Source organism: Gallinula chloropus (genome assembly GCF_964237585.1).
Source record: "Gallinula chloropus genome assembly, chromosome: 3".
NCBI lineage: Eukaryota > Metazoa > Chordata > Aves > Gruiformes > Rallidae > Gallinula > Gallinula chloropus.
The window spans coordinates 7,533,967-7,549,031 of NC_140087.1; the positions used below are offsets into that span (position 1 = coordinate 7,533,967).

The 15,065-nt window shown below is 39.9% G+C and overlaps 1 protein-coding gene across 1 annotated transcript in view; it reads right to left on the reverse strand.

Moving 5' to 3' along the window:
* Window positions 1-259: 259 nt before the first annotated feature.
* The window catches only part of RFX6 (regulatory factor X6), a gene marked incomplete at both ends in the record, with an annotated part of 34,627 nt that continues 19,821 nt past the window's right edge, over window positions 260-15,065 (reverse strand). Inside the window, 11 exons of the mRNA XM_084261295.1 lie at window positions 260-426; window positions 1,605-1,823; window positions 3,071-3,580; window positions 4,115-4,324; window positions 5,663-5,785; window positions 6,879-6,996; window positions 9,002-9,111; window positions 10,318-10,462; window positions 11,821-11,980; window positions 12,739-12,788; window positions 14,931-15,044. Of these exons, the coding sequence (XP_084117421.1) occupies window positions 260-426; window positions 1,605-1,823; window positions 3,071-3,580; window positions 4,115-4,324; window positions 5,663-5,785; window positions 6,879-6,996; window positions 9,002-9,111; window positions 10,318-10,462; window positions 11,821-11,980; window positions 12,739-12,788; window positions 14,931-15,044 (1,926 nt within the window). The remainder of the gene's footprint in view (window positions 427-1,604; window positions 1,824-3,070; window positions 3,581-4,114; window positions 4,325-5,662; window positions 5,786-6,878; window positions 6,997-9,001; window positions 9,112-10,317; window positions 10,463-11,820; window positions 11,981-12,738; window positions 12,789-14,930; window positions 15,045-15,065) is intronic.

Here is a 15,065-nt window from a genome sequence, read left to right on the forward strand (position 1 = left end):
CTGCCCACCCCAAATTTCTGCCTGAAAAGCTGTAATAGTGAGAACAATCCTGAAATACACGAAGGATCCAAATATAGCACTCTGTGTGTGTGTGTGTGTGTGTGTGTAGGGCTGCTAATATTGCTGAAATGGTTCCTTAAATACATATATATATATATCTAATACTTTTCTATTCCACCAACTTGAAGGGGATTGGCATCATGGCCGTATTGTCTGGATTTGGAAAGTAAGCTTAAGGCACTGACATGTCTCTCCCGGTTTAGGTTCCTCCAGCAGCTGCTCCCATGAAGACAGTGTTGATCGGTGGTAAAGATGACACCATGTCTCTGCTTGGTGGGCCATGGGACTCCAGATTTTCCTGAGAAGAGAACTGGCCAGATGTTCCGTACATGCACTGGGAAGAAGATGTGGTTTGCATGTTTGAAGCTGTGGAAATAAAAGGTTACCATCATTGCAAGTCTTCTGCCTATTGAATTTCACAAAAAACCCACAATCCAGTTTCAGCTGGTGGAAACAGTTCTCTACCAGACATGCCATCTGAAGGACAGAAATGTCAACACTTCTATCCTTCACTCAATTTCTACACTTCAGTCAATTTACCTACAGCTCTAGAACTTCTCTCCACTGGCTCCTCATGCCATAGGTCAAAACCCACATGTAAGTGAACTCTGCTAAAAATCCATCTACAGGCCTGAAGTTTACAGCTTGCATATGAGATATCTTCTATGAAAACTGCCAAGAGCTATTTATATGCAGTATGCTCATCCTTCTGTATCTTGCACCACTCAGGTCCATATTCACTGGCCATACTACCTGCCACGTTATCAACATACAATACAGATGTTACTTGATGGGCAAAGTCCCTCTGTGGCCATTCTGGGTCCGACCCCTCTTTCCCCCCATTAGGATCCTTTAAAGAACTGAGCACTGAATTCTTGCAGAGCCTTAATGAGGCAAATAATGCCTGGTGTTCTGTGCAAGGTTAACAAGTAAGTAGCAAGTAGTAACAATCTTGTGAAGAAACAAACGGTGTCCTAGTTTGTATCTTCCATTAAATGCTTTTTGGAATGTGAGACCAAGTTCAGCTGCTATTTGCTTAATGCATATACCAAAACATACCTTTTGGGGTTAGGTGATTTTACCTAAAATTCACTGTCAGGGGAGCTTTTTCTAATACACACGGCTGTTGAAGCACAAGACTGGAAAGGACTGTACTACAGGAAGTATTTATCTAGGCATCCCTGACCCAGGGTTCATTTGTTCTGTTTGACAGTGAGGATCCTTAAGAGTTTTTAGAAGAGCCCAGTCTGTTATTAGCTTACTTAAGAGTTAGAAAGTGTTTCCTATTATGGATTTTTCTGCAATTCAGGCCAGTCATTCACTGGACAATGCATCACAGTTCTTCTCACAGGATCAAAGAGTTACTAAACCCACTGTCCTGATACTTTAAGGAAAACATATCTTATGATACATCCTAGATATTGAGCTATTTTATCTCTATATTGCATTTCATATACAATATACGTGAGCTACAGTTTAGTGCTCCACCTTTGTTAGGATGCTAAAAAGTGCATAGCTCTCCCTCAGTCATTGGCTATACTTACACATAGGAGTCCGACAGACAATTGAAGGTGAGGACTCTGTGTAGTATGAGCCTGTTTGCTTTCTTCCGCTGTCATCCAAGATGTTCAGTGGATCATGTATATCACTATATGATGGCAATGATCGGATGCTGCTTACACTGCTGATTACAGAAACGTGCTGATCCACCATTGTTCCAAGCCTGTGAGATTCTGGATAATTTATATTGTTTCCATAATATCCTATTGACAGGAGATTGGGAAAAAAAGCAGAGTGAAACTATTGTTGAAGAGAAAGGGTAGTGTAGGAGCCTTGACAACCTGGATCATAGAATCATAGAATCATAGAATGGCATGGGTTGGAAGGGACCCCAAGGATCATAGAGCTCCAACCCCCCTGCCATAGGCAGGGACACCAACCTCCAAGCATGATCTACAGAAGGATGCCCAGAGCCCCATCCAACCTGGCCTTGAACACTTTCAGGGATGGAGCATCCACCACCTCTCTGGGCAGCCTGTTCCAGCCCCTCACCATTCCCTCTGTAAAAAACTTCCCCCTAATATCTAACCTAAATCTTCCTTCCTTTAGTTTTAATCCATTCCCCCTTGTCCTGCCATTGTCTGTCCTTTTAAAAAGTTGAATCCCCTCCTGCTTATAAGTTCCCTTCAGGTACTGGAAGACTGCAATGAGGTCCCCCTGCAGCCTTCTCTTCTCCAGGCTGAACAAGCCCAGCTCCCTCAGCCTGAGACAGAAGGCAATTGCTACCAGCCAAGTCCCTTGAGAACAAGGTTATTTATGTACGTACACATATGCTTAGTAACCTGAGTAACATATGCAGTGACTGACCCAAAAGAGGGGGTAATTATTACAAAGGAGCAGAAAGATCCTAGGAGTTCAGTCATGCCTTCAGTACAGACTTGCCCTTCCATTCTAAGTTCAGAATCAAATGGTAGCTTGCAATCAGCGTTCATCAGAGTCACCATGGGGACTCCTATCCACAGGTTAGTACTCCCTTCTGAAGCTCACAACCATATAAAGTATGCCTGGAGGGAAATTCTGCAAGGTAATACATACTTACTGCATACACAAATCCATACACATGCAACACTTCCATATGATGCTGATTCCAGAAGCTAGCTACTTTGCCTGCTCTATTTCACAGTAGGTGTTTGGGGGGCTTTTCAAGAGACTTAAATCACAAGGTTATCCTGGTTTTGCTTCCTTTGTGCAAGACATGGTGATGGTGCCAAAGGAAGATTAGCAGCAGGTGCATTTGAGGTCAACTGAGGATTCACCAGAGGAAAATAAATCCTTAAGTAGCTGGTTAAACTGCTTTACAATCTCTGTCTGTCATCAGAGAAGTGGAAAACAGGAATATATAAATAAGAACTGAAAAACACCTTTTATAGAAAAAAAGCAAAGAAGAAAAAGTGTTTTGCTCCAGCAAGGAAAGAGAAACAGAAGGGGAAAAGAAAAAATATATTAATACCATTGGAAGCATTAGTGGGATATGCTGCTCCTGGGCATGTAGGCACCGAGTTGCTCAAGAAATTGAAGCTCCCAGTATTCAAAAACTGCATATTGTGTGTATCCTGAGACATGGAGGAGGGACCATAGCTGGAAGGGGATCGGGCATTGTATGGAGACACAGCACAACTGTTGCTGAAGTAGTCTCTGGAGAACTGCTGTTCACTCAAGGCATTGAATCGGCTGTGCTCTGCTCTGTGGTGGTAAACTCCTGGAGTGGAATGGGCCTGAGTTCTGAACATAGCCTGGTAGTTGGAATTATTTCCATAGTAATTCTGATTAGTTTGTGACAGTGTCTGATAAAGGGGTTCTGAGTAGGAAGAGCACTGTGAATGTGCAGGTACCACTGGACCTACACTTGGAGGTCTCACAGCCATTGGCCCCTGGTTGATAACACTTCCTCTACTGACCATGGCTGGTGAAATGGGTGGAGTCATCAGGTGACCAGTGCTTTGAGACAGTTCCATCTGACCTGAAATAAACAAGCATTAGCCCTGATTAGCGTTCATACTGCAGGACTGCTGAACAGTGGGGATCTGTGAGGACACCAACCCTCTAGTGAAGTGTTCATTACCATTTGAAACCTTTACAAAGCATATCAATTGTCTCCCCACACACACAACACAGGGTTCTTTAATTCATAGCTTCAGGCTATAAAGCTTCCCACCTTCCAGTTTGGAGGTTGCCCACATGCAGTGGGAAACTGAGGCAGTTACAAGCCTCCTGTGCTCCAGGTGTTACTGTTCATTCTCTCCTCACAAGAATCTCACCAACCCAAGAGGTACAGGATAGTTTTACCATTGGTCCAAGAGGATCTATTACTGACAGGGCTCCACAATTCCTGCCTTATGTACATCAATACAGAGGGTGAGCTCATGAAAAATTATTTACTAGAGGTCTTTATAAATGCATATGGTCATTGCTCCTCCTCCAGCAACGTGTTACTGTGTTCTGAAAGACTAACAAGCAAGTAAGAGGAGGAGAAACTAGAAGAACTGATACATACCTGTCAGCTGCATATTCTCACTGTCTCCTGTGGCAAAGGGGTTCAGACCAGAAGGCACACTGCTGGGCTGGCTAGCTGACAAGGATACGAAGGTTTGCTCTGCTAGACACTCATTTTTGACTGAAGTGTCACTAGGCAGAGGAGCAGCTTTGTTACGATTTGCTAGGAAGCAAGAACTGGGTGATGCAGTAAAGGTGGCTTTGCTTGCATCTGCAAGAGTAAGTGAAAACTCTGAGTGGTGGTTATGCACACACAAAAGTTCACCAGTACTATATAGGCAGCGTATGAGGTGCCTGATTTGTTTGTATCTTTGGTTGCTTATTTTAAAACCCAGCAAAGCCTCAATGTTTTGCATGTACTCAATGAATACAAATACTGCTTCAGTCTTGATCTTCTCAGTGAAACTATTTGTATCATATTGCCTGACCACAAATCAACATCACAGAGTATCAGCTCCTTACTGAAGCCACTGTAGTGACAGTATGAATCAGATTTATTCTCCTGAAGAAATGTCAGCAATAAAGTCAAGTAATTTGCACTGAGAGAATCAGGCTCACGACACTTCATCCTAAAGAATTAACAATGGGAATTTTAGAATGCTTCTCATACTGATATCTAGAAAAAGGCATTTGTTACACCCAGGAGTTTTTCAGTTTTCTGCAGACTTGATAACATCAGTGGGATTTTGCTATTCTTCCATGGAAAACATGGCTTTACCTTAGGGCTTCAAGTACTTCACTAAATATCCAAGGATAAGGCAACTGCTACATAGGACAGATTTTTTTTTCCCCAAAGGCTGAATTAAAGCAAAAGGCACTGCATCTACTGTCAGACAAATTCTCAGTGTCTTGGAGCAAAGTGCCAACTTAGAGTAACAACAACCAAAGAGTTATAAAGTGATTGCTGGTACTAATGTTAGTAACAAATAATTCAGCAGAATCCAGACAAACTTTTTGCAGGGATTAACTTGGACCAGAATTTGACCCAAATTACTCTTAATTCATTTTATAGCAAAGGATTTGAAGCATATGACTTCAAACTGTCTAACCCTGAAGAGGCTTGGCAGATGAAAAAGGATACTGTTTTAAATTAATTTTGTTTCTCTTTCACATACTAATATTTCAGTCAGATGCTAAATAGGCTCCAAACTTGTGTTTCAAACTTGCAGGGGCATTTCCATTTTGTAAGCATTTAATACATTTCTAGTTCAAGGTATAATTCATATTTAAGCTTTGGCAGAAAAAACTTAGGAATTCCTGTCCTTTCTGCTACTTAAGACATTTTTACACACTTCAGATACGTTTGTAGCATCTAAGATCACTTTAGTGATCCAGTGTATTCACATTCCCACAAAATGTTATAAGTGAACTATGGTAGGAAGGTGGAAATGAATTGCTGAGTGAATGGTCACAAACTTTTCAGGTGAATTTGACAATGTTGCATGTAACTACGCCCTGAGGAGAAGACAGTCAGCCTGCTTCTGTTTAAAGAAATACGTTGATTTTGAAACGTAGAGTACTACATTCAAAAGAACCAAGGTCTAGTTACCTAAATTCTTCATGTATTTATCCAGTAGATTCTGGAGTTCTTGTTCTTTGTCATTGTTGAACTGTGTCTCCATGGCGAGCAGGATGTACTCATCTAGTAGCATGCGGATCAAATGAAAAGAACCTTTTGGAGGAGAAAGAGAGAGAGTAGCTGAGTTATCTTTGTGACCATCTCTCACCACTCTACAAGAAGCGAGTGAAACAAACAAATAATTGTGGACTTTAAATGACCTGGCAAGACCAACAAGGAATAGTGCCTAACTTCGAGCTCTAATCTCTCTTTGCACTGGCCCACCTAGCTCAATTGTTTACTGTCCTGTAGGCTATTTGACCACTAATTACATCAAAGAAAAATACTGATGAAAGTGAGACATGCTTTATACTTGAAGAGGGCACACAGTGGAGCTAGATAAGGCCAAAGTCTCTAGAATGCCTCCGCTCTATTTCTGTTTGCCTTGTGCTAAATAACCAGACAATAACTGGTGAAGTCTTTGACCTTATTTCAAGGATAAATCACAAAACAAACGTGTCTCCTTGCAGCCATTTTAAATACTCTCTGATTTTTACATAACAATGGACATACAACCAAACTTAGGAAATTATGTACTAGATTTATAGCAACTTACACTTGCTCTACCATCTTCTATTTTATAAAAGACCTTTCAGAGTCCCCAAAAACGTAAACATACCTATAGATGGACATGTGAACTTAAATTTTTAAAAGCCACAAACACTGTTCAATTGACTGTCAGATGAATCCAGAATTAAATGAGTGGTGATCTACCAAATTCCTTTTGTTTTATGAAAACATACCATGCACAAGAACTTCTATACAGCAGCAGTTTTTTAACCAAACTGATCCACGTGTAAAACTAGTCATGTAAATCTTCTGATTCCTATACAGAGATACGCAGTTACACTTCAACTGCCATAGCAAAACAAACAGAGCTTCTAGCTCTTAAATGGCAAGGCAGTGCCAAACAACAATTCAAAAGAAAAATCCCTTTGAAAAATGAACATGTGACACAGGTCACCAACAAAGTATTGCTAGCATTTACTGTGAAATTTAAGTTTGAAAGAAAAGTTACACAGCATTTGTGGCTTTGGTCGAAGTATCCTTTGGCTAGGACAGCTTCCTCTGCTGAGGAAATGGTGGAAAGTTGGTAACTGCTAGCACATATGAACAAAATCTGAGTGTTTTCACAAAGCCCAGGTACCAAAACTCGATGCGTTGTTTAGAGTTAGGTTATGCATCACTCGAGCACCAAAAAAACTCCATTTGAGAAGGAAATCCTGAGCTCTCTTCTTTAATGACCTCCCATTTTGCTTGCTTGCCTGAAAGAGAATAGTAAAATCCTGTTAGGTATGCTAACTTGCTTTCTGCACACAAGAGAAAAGAAAGGAGAACTGAATACGCTTGAGAGTTCAAGGAGTCCTTGACTTAGGCTGATGTGGCAGAGCCGATCAAGCTGCCTGAGTCAAGCTGTCTTCACAATGTGTGTCCCAAAGTGATAAGGAAGAGCAGCATTCACTCTTCCATGCAACCAGAGTAGGTCCCTGACAATGCTAGATAAGGCACACTGCTTACTGCTTGGCCTCTGCTGTGCCTTAAAGGTGTATGAAGTAGCTCACATTCCAGTGTTAACGGTGCCAAATTATTCTGTAAATATACAGGGGTACAAGGCAGAGATTAAAAACCCACCCTCTGGCACTATGTTATTCCACATAAACAGGCACCAGAAATCAGTCTTTGTACTTTAATGTAATTTGTATAATACTGATCAGGTTTTCTCTTGCAAAATGGTTATGTTTGCTATCAGAACATTGATGCTTACAGCGCTGCTCATTTCACACTGTCACTGGGCTCTGGCAAAGATTTGTTCATGTGGTAGATATGTCCTGTTGCTTTCTCAAGCAGCAAGCAGAAAGAAGCTGTTGTGTGAGTTTGACAGTAACCACACTTTAGCATGAATGGAAGGCAGGCAGCAATGTAAGGATTACATCTTCTGTAAATTATTAGCTTCTGCTTAGTTGACCTAGATGCATATCAGGACTTGTAGGTATTTCTTACCCCTAATTACAGGAAAACAGTTCTAGGAACTATACCTGTTAAGTTTAATAATACAATATCACATTGCAGATGCTGAATGGGAGACTGCTTCACCTTTTCTGCTTGGCTTGTTTATGGGGAACTGTCTTCTGAAATTGGGGAATCAATTTTAGACCATAATCATTCAATTGTGATTGCTCGGTTTCAGTGGGGATTCTATGTGTAGGTAAGTGTAAATGAGGAAATGCTGCCCTGAATCATCCAGAGATCCTCAACTGTGAAGCTTACTTATGACTGAAAAGCTTAGGAAACTCCAAGTGCTTTAAAAAGAAAGCATCACTGTCTCCATTGAAATTTGGGAAAACAGGTGAAGAAAGGAAAAATGACGTGCCCGTGGTTATTCTCTAAGTGGCCATCACTCTTCTGCAAGGCAGCCAAAGCTAACTACACTGTCTCTTCCTCTTCATATCAAGAGGGTCCCTAAAGTGATGGATAAGATATTGCCTTCCCAGACAGAACATGACCCGATGAGAAGACCAGTGTTTAGCTACTGGCAAGCAGTGTGTAACATTGAATTCTCTTAGTTTACATTCATTCAAGTCACAAACTGCATAAATATCTCTCACTCGAGCTAGAACTCAGAACTCAATTACTTTGTTCTGAACTATAGTATAATCATTCCTGTATAACTAAATACATACAAAATACTCGTGATTATAAAGCATCTTGTAAATTTGGGGGGGGGAAGGGGAGGAAATCCCATCAAAACCATCAAATACTGAGTTAACCATCTAATAAATCTACAAAACTGTTATCTTCCATCCTGGTCTGTAGAAATCCAGGTTTGCTATTTCTGAATCCACCTGCTACGTTAATTTATACCACATACAATGCCATTCAAATTCCATGAAAGAAAGAATTGCTTCTCTGAGGAAAAATGTTTGTTCTCCTCACTCACCAGGCAATACCCCTATGATTCTGCTTGCACAGATAAGATGGTTCCATTTCTTTCATCTACAGTTTATGACCGGTCTGATTTTAAGTGCTTTAGTTAAGATATTTTTTGGTTTGCAATGCACATAAAACTGTTAATAGTACTCAATATGATTAATTAGAACTAACAGCACTGGATCTTTTCACACCAAATGAAGTCCCCTGTTACAATAAGGAGATGGGAGCAGAGATGAGAGCCCCATCTGGGAAACTAAAAGGCTGCATAAGGAAGGGTCTGTATAAGGAGTAAGGGTAGTAGGATTTGGTCTTGAGTCAGGCAGAACATTTGAAAGGTACCTTGATAACCCTTTGCTCAACCACAGTATCCAACCACTCAATAAATGATTCCACAGTGGCATTCTTCTTTAGAAGGTCCTTCAGTTCTTGGAACACTGTAATAGAGTCATCTACCATGTAAAAAGGAGAACACATCATTGCACGCTATTCTGAACGTGAGAAAAAGCCACTCACCAGCCATATGACAATATTGTAGCATGGAAAGGAAAGGCAAAGAATTAGAGCAGTGAAGAAATGAGCAATTCCCCAGCAAAGCAAGCAGACACACATCCGTCACAAATATATTTTAATTACTTAAGCATTACAACAATACAGGCTGTAAGACAAAGAAGTTTTACAAGAAAACAAAGAAAAAAATATTCTGTCATTTTCCATTCATTTAAAGATTCAGCCTTGAAAACCCTTCTATTACTAAGTTTAGTAGTATGGCTTTATCTGTAACGCAGCATTCTTGATACTTAGGATTCCCTTATATCCCATTTTCAAAAAAATTGCCTGAATGACCAGTTATTTCTCTTCTCTTTTTCTTTAACCAGTGTGAAAGAAGACAAAGAACAAAAATAGAAAACAATTACAGAAGAAGTAGGAAATATGTAACTCAAATGAAAATGTGAATAGAATTGTGGATCATTAGAGAGAGCCAAAGCTCACAATTGAAGTAACAATACTTAGAAGACAACACATTGCTACTGCTCTCCTTTCAGCACTCCAAACTCTGATCAACATGACTTCTATAACATAAGTTATGTTTTTAATAGAGGAAATTGCTATACCTTTCTTTCAACAACAGGTATGTATATGAAAATTATCACCCTCATAATTTGTACTTCGCTCTAGTCTGTTTGTGACAATAGCTGTTACACTTCATAGAAAATTACCTGTTTTTTAAAGATCAACTTTCAGACAGAAAATCTTTTCATACAAAAAAAAATGTAGACTAGTTAACCTATCCATTAAATTAGGCCATACTAATTTATATGGAATCTATGAGACATGTTTCAGTAACTGATCTGTGGTAGTATTCCCATTTGATTAGGACAAAATTTCAAAAGAGATATTATTATACTTAGCAACTGACATGTAAATTATTTTTTTTCAACAACCATATAAACTCATCCAGTTGGGATGACTTCTCAGCACAAGCTTCTGTTCCTGACATTAGGGCAATCAGTTGGTTTTCTTAAGGCTAATGAAGTTAACACTGGGCTAGATTAGAGAACGCAGTGTCTACGTGTGCCTCTTCCCTGTCTACCTCCAAGCATGGAGCCAAAGAGAGAATTATTTTTAATGATACAAATACATCATCATGGACTTACATTCACTGTAGATCTCTCCATCACAGTCCGTGCTCCCTGAGACTGCAAGGAGTGCCTGAGAGCCAATACTATTCAAATCAACTTTTTCAATATCTGACACCATGGAATTCACCACATGCTGATCAAAAAGGGCTGGCCGAGCAATCTGTAGGGCAAGGCAAGGTAAAATGTTGAGACCCTGCTGTGGATTAATCCCAGCTGGCAACTAAGCACCACACAGCTGTTCACTCACTCCTCACCTCCCAGTGGGATGAGGAGAGAATCAGAAAAAACTTCATGACTTGACATAAAAACTGTTTAGTATTATTAATAATAATAGGAAAAGCAAAAAAAGAGGGTGAAAAATACAACCCAAGAAAGAGAAGTGATGCCAATGAAAACAGTTACTTGCCACCAACTGACTGATGCGGAGCCAGCTCCTGAGCAGTGCCTCTATTGCTGCACCCCAAACCTTCACCCTAGTTTTACTGCTGAGTATGACATCATATGGTATGGAATATTCCTGTGGTCAGTTGGGGTCAGCTGTCCCAGCTTTGTCCCCTCCCAGCTTCTTGTGCAACCCCAGACTACTTGCTGGTGGAGTGGGGTGAGCAGCAGCAAAGGCCTTGGCTCTGTGTAAGCGCTGCTCAGCAGTAATGAAAATATCTCTGAGTTATCAATACTGTTTTCAGCACAAATCCAAACCATAGCCCCATAGTAGCTACTGTGAAGAAAATTATCCCAGCCAAAACCAGAACAGACCCACACTTGGGGATCACCTGAATAACTCCTCAAAGAATCATATTCTGTTTAAGTTTCCTATTATGGTTGGGTTTTTTAGAAGAGATGAGACACTAATTCCCTCCCATTAGACTTCTAATGCTCTTCTAATACCTATCAGATCTTCATGATGTCACCCACATGCTACTTCTGTCTTAATGTTTATGAAAAACTATGTCAATATGAATATATGGTGGATCTACTCTTATTCATGAGGACTACCACCCCACAGACCAAGATGTTATCACTTCAGTTCCCTGAAAGGCATTGTGTTCCTGGGTATGCCTCATCATTGCAGATGCCTGTATCCTGCCATCACAGCCTTAGAGACCTCAGATACATGTTCTCATTTCACTCAAAACTCAAAAAGAAAAAAGCTCACTAAAAGACATCATGGACAAGACAGCAGACCTTTGCTGGGCAAGAAGGGTCATCTGATATTTTCCAGCTTGGAACTAAACTAAATATATTCCATATATGTCCATATATTCTACTTAGTCACTTTTCCAAAAGTTCCCATGATAGTAGCTCATTATAACCATGGTCTTCTCTACTACAAAAGTTACAAGTTTTGGTCAGATCTGTTTATGGACTCTTTCTTCTTGTACAGTTAAAACTACAAGGTATAAGTCCTCCATGGCTGATATTGAACCCTGAAAAAAATAATGCACTCTATCTCACAGCCAGCAAGGTGCATTGAATGTAACTGAAGATTTTTTGGCTGAATACTCTTATTCTGTTTACCTGTGCAAGGTGTAGGAATGATGTCTGTCGTTTCAGGGAGGAAACAAATCTTCGTGCAATAGGCAGTTTCTTATCTGTTAAGTTTTCTGGTAGATTTTCTAAAGAGGAAGCAACCCACTGTTCCCAGTTTTTTGCAAAATTTCTTATGTCTGCCAGTAAACTGGAGGGGGAAAAAAAAAAGTGGTTTAGATAAACATAAATAAAAATTGTCTTGCATTAGTTTAAATAATTTGGTTTCAATCTACAATTAATAGACTCCTGGATATACCTGTGAATTACTGCTCAGGTGTCACCAAAAGGAAATAGAAAATGACCAATTGTCAAAAGTCTAATATGGACTACACATTCATCTGTATCTTCTCTTAGAAAACTTGTAAGCCATCTGCCAGTGGAAATAGGTTGAAAACCACCAGCTTTAAGACATTAGAGCTATCTGAAGGTAAAGGCCTTAGTCAGACAAAAAACCCCAAACAAGATGCCCTTCAAGGGAAAGGAAAGTTGAGAAGATTCAGAGGGACTTCATAATAGTCCTCTTAATCAATTTCCTGTTGAGAAAATACTTAGATATTTTGGTAATGCATAGGGTACAAACCCAGAAAGTATTCAGAAAAAAAGTCACAATTATTTTTCCTTAAACAACATGAATATATTTGTTTCTTTTTTGACCTTCTAGGACTTTGCTGTAGAAAAACTTACTCCAAAATATTCAACAAGCTAGTAAAATGGGACATTAAAATAGTGTGTCATATTTTAAAGATGTTCTATAGCTGTCCTCAAAGCTGACAGTATTTTGCCTGCATATTTGACTGTTCTAAAAATTAGTATAATTATTGTGAGACAATGTCTCTGGAATATAGATTTTTCTCCTATTTACCTGGAATATGTCTAAGAATGTAGCATTAAGTGTCAAATACATACCTTTCTGGCATTTCTTGCATTGTTGCAGGGATGAGTACATCTGTAAGGACCTTCAAAAATGGAACAAAAATTCTATCAGGCTTCTGTTGGCTGTTTATTCTTTCATGTTTGTCTTGTCTACTTAGATTGCAAAGTGGCAAGGACAGGACATCTATACAGAATAAAGCCATTCAACCTATTGTCCAGATATGCATATACCCAGATTTCTCACAGCTCTATTACATAGGAACAGATGAGATATTTGTTCTTAATGTATGCCAGCATGACAGTAAACCTAGAAAGTGCTCTCACTTGCATCTTACAGTAGGGGAATCAGTAGAAGTGAAATGCATTAAACACCTTGTCTTTTCCAGCATCACTGTGAGTCAGATACTCAAGCATGTCTCCATCTCTGGAGACATCCAAGACCCATCTGGACACCGACCTGTGCGATATGAGCTGGGGAGCTGCTTTGGCAGGGGGGTTGGACCCCATGAGCTCTTAAGGTCCCTTCCAACCCATATGATTCTGTGATTCGGTGATTCTATGTCCAAAGTCCCTGAGTGCTGTTAGCCACTTGACTCTTCTTTCTGCCATACTGCATGTGACACTGAAGGTGTGCAGAGTTTAGGACAAACCCCCCAATAGCTAAGTGTGGTGTGGAACTGTTTAGGCAAAAAACCCCACACCATCTGGCATGCCTTCTGGGGAATGCTATTGCAGAGGACAAAGTCATTAGCTTATACTCCACAATTCCATTTCCACTACTAACAAAAATAGTTTGATAACAATGTAGGAGAATTCCTCCTTCCTTCTGGCAGCTGTTCTGTCAAGAATATCTAACATGATCTTAAGTGAGAATCAGTGAGAGACGAAGAGGCATAACAGTAAATTCATGAATTTCTGAGAAATTCTGTCCTATTAGATTTCTAATTTACTGCAGTGGCAATATTTCTTCTTCTGTCACTTCAAAAATTTATTACAGACAAAGTATAGACTGGCTCCATTGCCACAGCATGTTGAAAGCAGGAAAACAATCATAAACTCAAGGTATAATATAACCTCTACACGTAAATGAGGCTTAATGGATCATCTCCAGGGTAGTAATTATGGTCTTTGACACTAATCACTTTTGCCTTACTCTGCTAACTAAATCACCTCTTCTTATTTTACTGCTTGATATGCTTTTAAGAAATGCGTATTTTCACCTTATCTGGATTCCTTCTCCATATTTTTGTACTGTAAAGAATGTCAAATCAATGACAGTTAAGGCACTTAGTGCTAAAGAGCCCAAGTCCCTTGTTTTGACTGCTTGGTGTTTACTCTTGTCCCAACAGTTACTTCTGCCCCTCAATCTGTGGTTGTGAAATGTATTAGAGAACAATTGTTTTCTATTTATATGGCATGTCCTATAGAGGAAATTAAAGTACTTTGCAGCTGTTACTTAATGATCCAATCTGACTTTTCAAATTAAGAACTCAGGAAACTTTCGGTGCATTATTTATATTTCCCCCAGTGTTCTATTGCTTGATCCTGACCTTGCAAAACTCCTTAGTTCTACATGGTTTCAACTGTTTGATGCTGTGAACTAGACCAAAGAACTCATGTGACAGAAAAACTGTAAAATAAATGCTCATTAATTTTTTTTTAAACCCAAACCAGTTCAGAGTGCAGCAGTTTTGCTGGTACATCTAGCAGCACAGGAACAGAAATTAACTGTAGCAGGCAGGAGGGGTAGAAATATCTTAACCCAGTATTGTTCCAGCCCTGTAACATGAAACCATGGCCTGATATAACCTGTGAGCATGTGGAATCACCTTGCAGATCTGCCACAGACTCCCTTTCCTGGTAGAAATTGCAATAACCTGTCACGTAAAAGAAAGACTTCAGTTTTCATCCAAGCTTAACTTAAGAGAGCCTTGTCAGTGAAGCACACAAGCATTGCCTTTAGCTACACTCAAGCAAGCAGGTCAGGATTTCACCATTATTGTTCTGCCTGTAGTCACACATCAAGTGAACTGAGCTGAGGCTGGAGCTCAGCTCTCACATGCGCCAGTTTTATGCTCTTGGTTTCAACGGAATCCTTGCTGATTTACACAGGGATGAGGCAGAAAGCAGTCATGACATCCTCTCTTCATTCTAACTTCAACACTGGTGTTACACAAGGAAAAGCTGTAATGTGGTTGAGATTATCCACATAGCTAAACACTTACCTTATACAGTATTGAGTCACAAACACAGAAGATGTCAACAATGATGGGATTTTCCAGCAGGGGAAGAAGATGGTCAGGCATTCCTTGCCAAAAATGTAATAAGAAATGCTGAATCTAAAGGAGGGGGAACCAGAT